At 43.5% G+C, this 13681-nt stretch overlaps 1 protein-coding gene across 1 annotated transcript in view; it reads left to right on the forward strand.

The window, feature by feature from the left end:
* Positions 1-13681, forward strand: part of LOC124013407 (retinoic acid receptor alpha-A-like) — a 150105-nt gene that overhangs the window by 57054 nt on the left and 79370 nt on the right. The window contains exon 3 of the mRNA XM_046327750.1: positions 1509-1650. Within this exon, the coding sequence (XP_046183706.1) occupies positions 1509-1650 (142 nt within the window). The remainder of the gene's footprint in view (positions 1-1508; positions 1651-13681) is intronic.

Below are 13681 nucleotides of genomic sequence, written 5' to 3' on the forward strand. Positions count from 1 at the left end.
GCTGCTTGAATTCCTCCTTTTGTCCCTCGGATACCTCTCATCTCTCTCCCCCTGCTTTGACTGTGTTGATATGGAAATCATATGACTTATTGTGTAGAAGCAACAGGTACAAAACAGTGACAGCATAGTTATTTTTGGACACACTGTAGACTTAAACCATGTTTTTTTGGAGGGGGAGGTTCATTCTCCTATTATGTTCAATTACACCAGCATTCATAGAAAGTCACTTCACCGAACATCACTTAGCTTGGCTTGACTTAACATTCAATGTTAACATCCTCTACGACTCTCCTTCTGATTATCTCTCACACTCACACACGTTGCTCTGACTCACTGTCACTATGTCACTTGGTGCATCCTGAGCTGAATGCAGTCAAGCAATATTTCAGTGGAGGCTCCTCAGAGGAGGAAGGGGAGGACCATCCTCCTCAATAAATGTTTTTGCTAAAACAATACTAAATATAACCAAAAAATGTATTAAAACACACTATTTTGCAAAGAATGTCTACAGTAGCCTCAGCAGCACTCTGTAGGGTAGCACAATGGTGTAGCCGGAGGACAGCTATCTTCCATCCTCCTCTGGGTATATCTGCTTCAATTCAAAACCTTATGGTTCTCACCCCATTCCATAGACTTATACAGTAATTATGACAACTTCCGGAGGACGTCCTCAAGCCTATTAGAGCTCTTTCGCCTGGTCACAGGCGCATTGGAAGTCCACAAGTGAAAGGAAGAGGTGAGAGGAGGAGAGCATGTAGATGCGAGAAGGAATACAACGTGGCTGCAATGAAAGTGAACTGTGTTTACATGTGATCAGGGGTGTATTCATTCAGCCAATTCTGTTGAAAAACGTTTCTTAAACGGAAGCAAACGGAACAAAATAAGGATAAACATACCTGAATTTGTCCAATAGAAACTCTCGTTTGCAACTGTTGGACTAATGATTACACCCTAGATCAGCTAGATTCAGGCAAGAGTGTGCAAGACAGTATTGAATGTCACTGTCTGTCATCTCAAATATGTCTCGACCTGTGTGCACCTACGTTGTAAACTTTCATTCATAGGCTAGGTTGTATCAACCTCATGATGGGTATAGGGAAAATTAGAGTATCATGTAGTAGCCTAAATCTATCGATGTTACATTGAGCTGGGTGAATGGAATATGAATCACAGTCATCCAATATGCTGTAATAGAAATAAGGACATGCTCATGAACAAAAATCGTCTTAAACGGCACCAACTGCCACTGGGGTGTTTATTTATTTATTTATATTTTTTTATTTGACCTTTTATCCGGTGTGAGAAATGTAGTCATGACTCATGTTTTACCAGAAAGACTGATGTCTTAAACGGCACCAACTGCCACTGGGGTGTTTATTTATTTATTTATATTTTTTATTTCTTTTATCTCTCTCTCTCTCTCTCTGATGTCTTTCTCTCTCTCTCTCTCTCTCTCTCTCTCTCTCTCTCTCTCTCTTTCTCTCTTTCTCTCCCCCCTCCCACCTCAGGGTTTTTTCCGTAGATCCATCCAGAAGAACATGGTCTACACGTGTCACCGGGACAAGAACTGCAACATCAACAAGGTGACCAGGAACCGCTGTCAGTACTGCCGGCTCCAGAAGTGCTTTGGCGTGGGCATGTCCAAAGAGTGTGAGTCTCAATCTCACACACACATGCACACACACACACACACCGTTGTTAGTACTGCCGGTTCCAGAAATGCTTTTCTATGGGAATGTCCAAAGTGTTAATTAGTTTGTCTAAATCCCACATCTCTAATCCCAAAAATGAATACCAAACCACACCGCTATGTAAGTTTCCTGGAATAAGAGGGACACACACACCATCCTGTTCATCCCCTAGTGGATTTAAATACACACACCATCCTGTTCATCCCCTAGTGGATTTAAACACACACAGACACACACCATCCTGTTCATCTTCTAGTGGATTTAAATACACACAGACACACACACCATCCTATTCATTCCCTAGTGGATTTAAACACACACAGACACACACACCATCCTATTCATCCTCTAGTGGATTTAAACACACACACCATCCTGTTCATCTTCTAGTGGATTTAAATACACACACCATCCTGTTCATCTTCTAGTGGATTTAAACACACACAGACACACACCATCCTATTCATTCCCTAGTGGATTTAAACACACACAGACACACACACCATCCTGTTCATCTTCTAGTGGATTTAAACACACACAGACACACACCATCCTATTCATTCCCTAGTGGATTTAAACACACACAGACACACACACCATCCTATTCATCCTCTAGTGGATTTAAATACACACACCATCCTATTCATCCCCTAGTGGATTTAAATACACACACCATCCTGTACATCCCCTAGTGAATTTAAATACACACACCATCCTGTTCATCCTCTAGTGGATTTAAATACACACACCATCCTGTTCATCCCCTAGTGGATTTAAATACACACACCATCCTGTACATCCCCTAGTGGATTTAAATACACACACCATCCTGTTCATCCTCTAGTGGATTTAAATACACACACCATCCTGTTCATCCCCTAGTGGATTTAAATACACACACCATCCTGTTCATCCTCTAGTGGATTTAAATACACACACCATCCTGTTCATCCCCTAGTGGATTTAAACACACACAGACACACACACCATCCTGTTCATCTTCTAGTGGATTTAAATACACACACCATCCTGTTCATCCTCTAGTGGATTTAAATACACACACCATCCTATTCATTCCCTAGTGGATTTAAACACACACAGACACACACACCATCCTGTTCATCTTCTAGTGGATTTAAACACACACAGACACACACCATCCTATTCATTCCCTAGTGGATTTAAACACACACAGACACACACACCATCCTGTTCATCCTCTAGTGGATTTAAATACACACACCATCCTATTCATCCCCTAGTGGATTTAAATACACACACCATCCTGTACATCTTCTAGTGGATTTAAACACACACAGACACACACCATCCTGTTCATCTTCTAGTGGATTTAAATACACACAGACACACACACCATCCTATTCATTCCCTAGTGGATTTAAACACACACAGACACACACACCATCCTATTCATCCTCTAGTGGATTTAAACACACACAAACACACACACTATCATATTCATTCCCTAGTGGATTTAAACACACACAGACACACACCATCCTATTCATCCTCTAGTGGATTTAAACACACACAAACACACACACCATCCTATTCATTCCCTAGTGGATTTAAACACACACATACACACACACCATCCTATTCATCCTCTAGTTGATTTAAACACACACAGACACACACACCATCGTATTCATCCTCTAGTGGATTTAAACACACAGACACACACCATCCTATTCATCCTCTAGTGGATTTAAATACACACACCATCCTATTCATCCCCTAGTGGATTTAAATACACACACCATCCTGTACATCCCCTAGTGAATTTAAATACACACACCATCCTGTTCATCCTCTAGTGGATTTAAATACACACAAACACACACACTATCATATTCATTCCCTAGTGGATTTAAACACACACAGACACACACCATCCTATTCATCCTCTAGTGGATTTAAACACACACAAACACACACACCATCCTATTCATTCCCTAGTGGATTTAAACACACACATACACACACACCATCCTGTTCATCTTCTAGTGGATTTAAACACACACAGACACACACCATCCTATTCATTCCCTAGTGGATTTAAACACACACAGACACACACACCATCCTATTCATCCTCTAGTGGATTTAAATACACACACCATCCTATTCATCCCCTAGTGGATTTAAATACACACACCATCCTGTACATCCCCTAGTGAATTTAAATACACACACCATCCTGTTCATCCTCTAGTGGATTTAAATACACACACCATCCTGTTCATCCCCTAGTGGATTTAAATACACACACCATCCTGTACATCCCCTAGTGGATTTAAATACACACACCATCCTGTTCATCCTCTAGTGGATTTAAATACACACACCATCCTGTTCATCCCCTAGTGGATTTAAACACACACAGACACACACACCATCCTGTTCATCTTCTAGTGGATTTAAATACACACACCATCCTGTTCATCCTCTAGTGGATTTAAATACACACACCATCCTATTCATTCCCTAGTGGATTTAAACACACACAGACACACACACCATCCTGTTCATCTTCTAGTGGATTTAAACACACACAGACACACACCATCCTATTCATTCCCTAGTGGATTTAAACACACACAGACACACACACCATCCTGTTCATCCTCTAGTGGATTTAAATACACACACCATCCTGTTCATCCCCTAGTGGATTTAAATACACACACCATCCTGTACATCTTCTAGTGGATTTAAACACACACAGACACACACCATCCTGTTCATCTTCTAGTGGATTTAAATACACACAGACACACACACCATCCTATTCATTCCTAGTGGATTTAAACACACACAGACACACACATGGGTTGGGGCCATCCTATTCATCCTCTAGTGGATTTAAACACACACAAACACACACACTATCATATTCATTCCCTAGTGGATTTAAACACACACAGACACACACCATCCTATTCATCCTCTAGTGGATTTAAACACACACAAACACACACACCATCCTATTCATTCCCTAGTGGATTTAAACACACACATACACACACACCATCCTATTCATCCTCTAGTTGATTTAAACACACACAGACACACACACCATCGTATTCATCCTCTAGTGGATTTAAACACACAGACACACACCATCCTATTCATCCTCTAGTGGATTTAAACACACACACCATCCTATTCATCCTCTAGTTGATTTAAACACACACAGACACACACCATCCTATTCATCCTCTAGTCGATTTAAACACACACAGACACACACCATCCTATTCATCCTCTAGTGGATTTAAACACACACAGACACACACCATCCTATTCATCCTCTAGTGGATTTAAACACACACAGACACACACACCATCCTATTCATCCTCTAGTGGATTTAAACACACACAGACACACACCATCCTATTCATCCTCTAGTTGATTTAAACACACACAGACACACACACCATCCTATTCATCCTCTAGTTTATTGAAACACACACAGACACACACACCATCCTATTCATCCTCTAGTGGATTTAAACACACACAGACACACACCATCCTATTCATCCCCTAGTGGATTTAAACACACACAGACACACACCATCCTATTCATCCCCTAGTGGATTTAAACACACACAGACACACACCATCCTATTCATCCCCTAGTGGATTTAAACACACACAGACACACACACCATCCTATTCATTCCCTAGTGGATTTAAACACACACACACACACACCATCCTATTCATCCCCTAGTGGATTTAAACACACACACCATCCTATTCATCCTCTAGTGGATTTAAACACACAGACACACACACCATCCTATTCATCCTCTAGTGGATTTAAACACACACAAACACACACACCATCCTATTCATCCCCTAGTGGATTTAAACACACACAGACACACACCATCCTATTCATCCCCTAGTGGATTTAAACACACACAAACACACACACCATCCTATTCATCCTCTAGTGGATTTAAACACACACAAACACACACACCATCCTATTCATTCCCTAGTGGATTTAAACACACACAGACACACACCATCCTATTCATTCCCTAGTGGATTTAAACACACACAGACACACACCATCCTATTCATCCTCTAGTGGATTTAAATCCTTCAGCTCTCTGCTCTTGCACTTTTAACTTTTTAAGTGGATTGCATTTCTCACTTTTAATGATAGTGTGTGTGTGTGTGTGTGTGTGTGTGTGTGTGTGTGTGTGTGTGTGTGTGTGTGTGTGTGTGTGTGTGTGTGTGTGTGTGTGTGTGTGTGTGTGTGTGTGTGTGTGTGTGCGTGCGTGCGTGCGTGCGTGCGTGCGTATGTGGGTGTGTTGTTGCTAGGCTCAGCAGGTTTATATCCAACACGCTGTATCAGGTGATTAGCACACCAGCAAGAGCAGAACTTTTCCCAAGTCTGTTGAAATTAAAGTAGTACTTGTTTGATTCCTCCATCTTACCTTGATTTCTGACAGAAATTCCCCCAGCATCCACACACTGTACCCTTCAAGAGGGTTGATCCTATACTGTCTCTATGTGTCTGAAGTACAGAACTGGCTGGTGGGACTCTCTCCCAGGAGAAAGATGGATGGATGAGAGGAACTAGTGCAGGTGAATGATAAAGAGATTTCTTTGGTGGTTAAATTCTCAAACACGATCCGTTTACTTCCTACACATTTTAAGGCCCTTGAAACACATCAGATTTACCCTTGAATCCAATACAATTACAAAGATTCATTCATTCTGAAAGGTGACATTTAAATTGTAATTTGCGATATACATATTGCAATTCCATCCCATTGAGAAGCGTATCCTTGACGACCTGATTAGAAGACACCTCCACACATAGTACACTGTCTCCTTTCTTATTAACTGATCAAAGTATTACAGTTTGACATGAGAACGGTTGCAGGTGTTGCACATGGAAAAGGTAACAGTAACATGATAACCACTGGTCAATCATGCTGTGAAGGGAACAAGTACTCTCTTGCCCAAAAATGGTAAAACCACTGTCCTTGAAATCAACGACTTGATGTGAGTGGCATGCATCATCACCCAACCCACTAAAGAACCGAGTATGTTCAGCCATTGAAGGGGTGTGTGTGTGTGTGTGTGTGTGTGTGTGTGTGTGTGTGTGTGTGTGTGTGTGTGTGTGTGTGTGTGTGTGTGTGTGTGTGTGTGTGTGTGTGTGTGTGTGTGTGTGTGTGTGTGTGTGTGTGTGTGTGTGTGTGTGTGTGTGTGTGTGTGTGTGTCTTAGCGATCATGTTGCCCCATTCCATTGTCAGCGACGGGAACAGTTTGCATTTCACAGGTTATTGCCGCTTCTTGATTGCATCTGCAGTTACGGTGCCCGTCCACTTCACGCTCCATTAGCCCTGAGGGGAAGAAGCCATTTCTCTCCTCTTTCTCCCCCATAGACTCACAGAGAAGGTGCTGCCTCTATTCTCTTGTACACCTGGTCTGGCTTCCCCATAGAGATAGTGTATAATGTATATAGTGTTCTATTTCATTCTGTATGTCTCCCCCACTGAGCACAGGAACCATTCCCCTCCTCCATGTGTTGCTGTGATGAGGTTGTGTACCTTAGCTTACTCCACTCCTGTAGCTGCTAGCTAATCCCAGCAGGTACCCTGTCCATCCTATAAAGTGGGCCGCGATGTTAATGTAGTGTTTACTGGTGTGTTATTGAAGAGGGAGCTATAGGTACTGTGGGTTCGTAGCACTTGATTTCACGGTACTGCTTCTGTTGATATTTCCATGGTATTTTAGAGGAAATTCCCTCCTCAGACAGGTGGAACCAGGCTCAGGAGGCCCATGCTTCATCTTCTGCCTCGCAGATACACTTACAGAAAAAACTAAACAAATGAAAACCACAAAAACACGGGGATCTTATGTGACGTTAATGTGATAACGTGTGACAACATGTAAACCATGAAAATACACATGTGAAGTTTTCTAAAAACACGTGTTTTCACATGATTTCACTTGCATTTTCATGTGAAATCATGCGATTTTCCATATGTGATATGTGTTTTTTAAGTAAGGGTAACCAGCCCCATGTTCAGAGTTCAGGCACAAAGGAGTGTGTGTGGGCTTGTATTTTGTGTGCGGGTGTATGTGTGCGTGCGTGTGTCTGCGTGGGGACAGTTAGTGATGTTAGAGAGTATGATCTGGAGAAGTCATTTCAGGTCACTGACCCCTACAGTCACATTTCACCTGCTCTGGTCTCTGACATAGAGAGTTCAGAAAGCTGCCTGGCATAACATCAGCTGTGTTTCTCTGGTGTCTGACATAGAGAGTTCAGAAAGCTGCTTGGCATAACATCAGCTGTGTTTCTCTGGTGTCTGACATAGAGAGTTCAGAAAGCTGCCTGGCATAACATCAGCTGTGCTTCTCTGGTGTCTGACATAGCATCAGCTGTGTTTATCTGGTCTCTGACATAGAGAGTTCAGAAAGCTGGCTGGCATAACATCAGCTGTGTTTCTCTGGTGTCTGACAGAGAGTTCAGAAAGCTGCCTGGCATAACATCAGCTGTGTTTCTCTGGTCTCTGACATAGTGAGTTCAGAAAGCTGCCTGGCATAGCATCAGCTGTGTTTCTCTGGTCTCTGACATAGAGAGTTCAGAAAGCTGCCTGGCATAGCATCAGCTGTGTTTCTCTGGTCTCTGACATAACATAAGCTGTGTTTCTCTGGTCTCTGACATAGAGAGTTCAGAAAGCTGGCTGGCATAACATCAGCTGTGTTTCTCTGGTGTCTGACATAGAGAGTTCAGAAAGCTGCCTGGCATAACATCAGCTGTGTTTCTCTGGTCTCTGACATAGAGAGTTCAGAAAGCTGGCTGGCATAACATCAGCTGTGTTTCTCTGGTGTCTGACATAGAGAGTTCAGAAAGCTGCCTGGCATAGCATCAGCTGTGTTTCTCTGGTCTCTGACATAACATAAGCTGTGTTTCTCTGGTCTCTGACATAGAGAGTTCAGAAAGCTGGCTGGCATAACATCAGCTGTGTTTCTCTGGTGTCTGACATAGAGAGTTCAGAAAGCTGCCTGGCATAGCATCAGCTGTGTTTCTCTGGTGTCTGACCACACACTATCTCCACTGGGGCATGGTATCAGTTTGTATGTGTGTGTGGAGGGGCATGGTATCAGTTTGTATGTGTGTGTGGAGGGGCATGGTATCAGTTTGTATGTGTGTGTGGAGGGGCATGGTATCAGTTTGTATGTGTGTGTGGAGGGGCATGGTATCAGTTTGTATGTGTGTGTGGAGGGGCATGGTATCAGTTTGTATGTGTGTGTGGAGGGACATGGTATCAGTTTGTATGTGTGTGTGGAGGGGCATGGTATCAGTTTGTATGTGTGTGTGGAGGGGCATGGTATCAGTTTGTATGTGTGTGTGGAGGGGCATGGTATCAGTTTGTATGTGTGTGTGGAGGGGCATGGGATCAGTGTGTATGTGCGTGTGGAGGGGCATGGTATCAGTGTGTATGTGCGTGTGGAGGGGCATGGGATCAGTTTGTATGTGTGTGTGCAGGGGAATGGTCATATATCACAGGCTCCCAGAGAAGAGAGGGGGAGGGGGCGCGTTGGTCGGTGCATCCCATGGGTCGGGTATGTGGGGGGGGGTTAAGGAAGAGAGGGATATTCATGGCGAGGTGAACACTAGGAGAGAACGCCCCCAGGACAATCAATTACCCAGCACTCCAAACATATGACCAGGAGCATATACATCCCAGTGATGCATCAGACAACAGACCTGGGAAATAGATGGGCTTTTAATACCTCCAGTCGGATGGCGGGAGGAGGAGGGAAGGATGGACGGAATACATCTAGTCCTCCATCTCATCATCACCTCCTCCAACTAGAGATATTATTGCTTCTCTTTACTCCCAAATGAAAGACAGAATAATATTCCCTCATTCTATGAATAGGTAATTCACTCTTGAATAACTTTTGATTTGATTGACCCTGTAGGTCAGGTGTTATGTGAAGGACTGGGCCTTAGGGGCTCTTTTTATTAATAGCAATGTATTAACATGAGAAAACATACTTTTATTGCCAGATAAAGACACAGACTGTGTTTACACAGGCAGCACAACTCTGATCTTTTTAGTCACTAATTGGTGTTTTGACCAATCAAGTCAGCTCTTTTGCCACACAATTGATTAGAAGATCAGAATTGGTCTGCCTTTGTAAACGCAGCCAAAGACACCATAGACTGTAGTCTGTAGTAGAATGTGTAAAATATGGTGGTGTACACTACGCTCCTGAGTGGCGCAGCGGTCTAAGGCACTGCATCTCAGTGTTAGAGGCGTCACTACAGACCCTGGTTCCATTCCAGGCTGTATCACAGCGGTCTAAGGCACTGCATTTCAGTGTTAGAGGCGTCACTACAGACCCTGGTTCCATTCCAGGCTGTATCGCAGCGGTCTAAGGCACTGCATCTCAGTGTTAGAGGCGTCACTACAGACCCTGGTTCCATTCCAGGCTGTATCGCAGCGGTCTAAGGCACTGCATCTCAGTGTTAGAGGCGTCACTACAGACCCTGGTTCCATTCCAGGCTGTATCACAGCGGTCTAAGGCACTGCATTTCAGTGTTAGAGGCGTCACTACAGACCCTGGTTCCATTCCAGGCTGTATCACAGCGGTCTAAGGCACTGCATTTCAGTGTTAGAGGCGTCACTACAGAGCCTGGTTCCATTCCAGGCTGTATCACAGTTGTCTAAGGCACTGCATTTCAGTGTTAGAGGCGTCACTACAGACCCGGGTTCCATTCCAGGCTGTATCACAGTTGTCTAAGGCACTGCATTTCAGTGTTAGAGGCGTCACTACAGACCCGGGTTCCATTCCAGGCTGTATCACAGCGGTCTAAGGCACTGCATCTCAGTGTTAGAGGTGTCACTACAGACCCTGGTTCCATTCCAGGCTGTATCACAGCGGTCTAAGGCACTGCATTTCAGTGTTAGAGGCGTCACTACAGACCCTGGTTCCATTCCAGGCTGTATCACAGCGGTCTAAGGCACTGCATCTCAGTGTTAGAGGTGTCACTACAGACCCTGGTTCCATTCCAGGCTGTATCACAGCGGTCTAAGGCACTGCATTTCAGTGTTAGAGGCGTCACTACAGACCTTGGTTCCATTCCAGGCTGTATCACAGCGGTCTAAGGCACTGCATTTCAGTGTTAGAGGCGTCACTACAGACCCTGGTTCCATTCTAGGCTGTATCACAGCGGTCTAAGGTACTGCATTTCAGTGTTAGAGGCGTCACTACAGACCCTGGTTCCATTCTAGGCTGTATCACAGCGGTCTAAGGCACTGCATCTCAGTGTTAGAGGTGTCACTACAGACCCTGGTTCCATTCCAGGCTGTATCACAGCGGTCTAAGGCACTGCATTTCAGTGTTAGAGGCGTCACTACAGACCCTGGTTCCATTCTAGGCTGTATCACAGCGGTCTAAGGCACTGCATTTCAGTGTTAGAGGCGTCACTACAGACCCTGGTTCAAATAAAAGTTCAAATAAATGCAGTATGACCCTGTTGGTAATCTAGGGTGGAGTGTGTACTACTATAGTAATGTAGGGTGGAGTGTGCACTACTATAGTAATCTAGGGTGGAGTGTGTACTACTGTGGTATTCTAGGGTGGGCGGAGTGTGTACTACTATAGTAAACTATGGTGGAGTGTGTACTACTGTGGTATTCTAGGGCGGAGTGTGTACTACTATAGTAATCTAGGGTGGATTGTGCACTACTGTGGTATTCTAGGGTGTAGTGTGTATTACTATAGTATTCTAGGGTGGAGTGTGTACTACTATAGTAATGTAGGGTGGAGTGTGTACTACTATAGTAATGTAGGGTGGAGTGTGTATTACTATAGTATTCTAGGTTGGAGTGTGTATTACTGTAGTAATGTAGGGTGGAGTGTGTACTACTGTGGTATTCTAGGGTGAAGTGTGTACTACTATAGTAATGTAGGGTGGAGTGTGTATTACTATAGTAATCTATGGTGGAGTGTGTACTACTATTGTAATGTAGGGTGGAGTGTGTACTACTATAGTAATCTAGGGTGGAGTGTGCACTACTGTGGTATTCTAGGGTGGGCGGAGTGTGTACTACTATAGTAATGTAGGGTGGAGTGTGTACTACTATAGTAATCTAGGGTGGAGTGTGCACTACTGTGGTATTCTAGGGTGGGCGGAGTGTGTACTACTATAGTAATGTAGGGTGGAGTGTGTACTACTATAGTAATCTAGGGTGGAGTGTGCACTACTGTGGTATTCTAGGGTGGGCGGAGTGTGTACTACTATAGTAATGTAGGGTGGAGTGTGTACTACTGTGGTATTCTAGGGTGAAGTGTGTACTACTATAGTAATGTAGGGTGGAGTGTGTATTACTATAGTAATCTATGGTGGAGTGTGTACTACTATAGTAATGTAGGGTGGAGTGTGTACTACTGTGGTATTCTAGGTTGAAGTGTGTACTACTATAGTAATCTATGGTGGAGTGTGTACTACTATAGTAATCTAGGGTGGAGTGTGTACTACTATAGTAATGTAGGGTGGAGTGTGTACTACTATAGTAATGTAGGGTGGAGTGTGTATTACTATAGTATTCTAGGTTGGAGTGTGTATTACTTTAGTAATCTAGGGTGGAGTGTGTACTACTGTGGTATTCTAGGGTGGATTGTGCACTACTGTGGTATTCTAGGGTGTAGTGTGTATTACTATAGTATTCTAGGGTGGAGTGTGTATTACTGTAGTAATCTAGGGTGGAGTGTGTATTACTGTAGTAATGTAGGGTGGAGTGTGTACTACTGTGGTATTCTAGGGTGAAGTGTGTACTACTATAGTATTGTAGGGTGGAGTGTGTATTACTATAGTAATCTATGGTGGAGTGTGTACTACTATAGTAATGTAGGGTGGAGTGTGTATTACTATAGTAATCTATGGTGGAGTGTGTACTACTATAGTAATGTAGGGTGGAGTGTGTACTACTGTGGTATTCTAGGGTGAAGTGTGTACTACTATAGTAATGTAGGGTGGAGTGTGTAATACTATAGTAATCTATGGTGGAGTGTGTACTACTGTAGTAATGTAGGGTGGAGTGTGCACTACTGTGGTATTCTAGGGTGGGCGGAGTGTGTACTACTATAGTAATGTAGGGTGGAGTGTGTACTACTATAGTAATCTAGGGTGGAGTGTGCACTACTGTAGTATTCTAGGGTGGACGGAGTGTGTACTACTATAGTAATGTAGGGTGGGGTGTGTACTACTATCGTAATCTATGGTGGAGTGTGTACTACTATAGTAATGTAGGGTGGAGTGTGCACTACTGTGGTATTCTAGGGTGGGCGGAGTGTGTACTACTATAGTAATGTAGGGTGGAGTGTGTACTACTGTGGTATTCTAGGGTGGGCGGAGTGTGTACTACTATAGTAATCTGGGGTGGATTGTGCACTACTGTGGTATTCTAGGGTGTAGTGTGTATTACTATAGTATTCTAGGGTGGAGAGTGTACTACTATAGTAATGTAGGGTGGAGTGTGTACTACTATAGTAATGTAGGGTGGAGTGTGTATTACTATAGTATTCTAGGTTGGAGTGTGTATTACTGTAGTAATGTAGGGTGGAGTGTGTACTACTGTGTTATTCTAGGGTGAAGTGTGTACTACTATAGTAATGTAGGGTGGAGTGTGTATTACTATAGTAATCTATGGTGGAGTGTGTACTACTATAGTAATGTAGGGTGGAGTGTGTACTACTATAGTAATGTAGGGTGGAGTGTGCACTACTGTGGTATTCTAGGGTGGGCGGAGTGTGTACTACTATAGTAATGTAGGGTGGAGTGTGTACTACTATAGTAATCTAGGGTGGAGTGTGCACTACTGTGGTATTCTAGGGTGGGCGGAGTGTGTACTACTATAGTAATGTAGGGTGGAGTGTGTACTACTATAGTAATCTAGGGTGGAGTGTGCACTACTGT

Source organism: Oncorhynchus gorbuscha, linkage group LG24 (genome assembly GCF_021184085.1).
Source record: "Oncorhynchus gorbuscha isolate QuinsamMale2020 ecotype Even-year linkage group LG24, OgorEven_v1.0, whole genome shotgun sequence".
Classification (NCBI taxonomy): domain Eukaryota; kingdom Metazoa; phylum Chordata; class Actinopteri; order Salmoniformes; family Salmonidae; genus Oncorhynchus; species Oncorhynchus gorbuscha.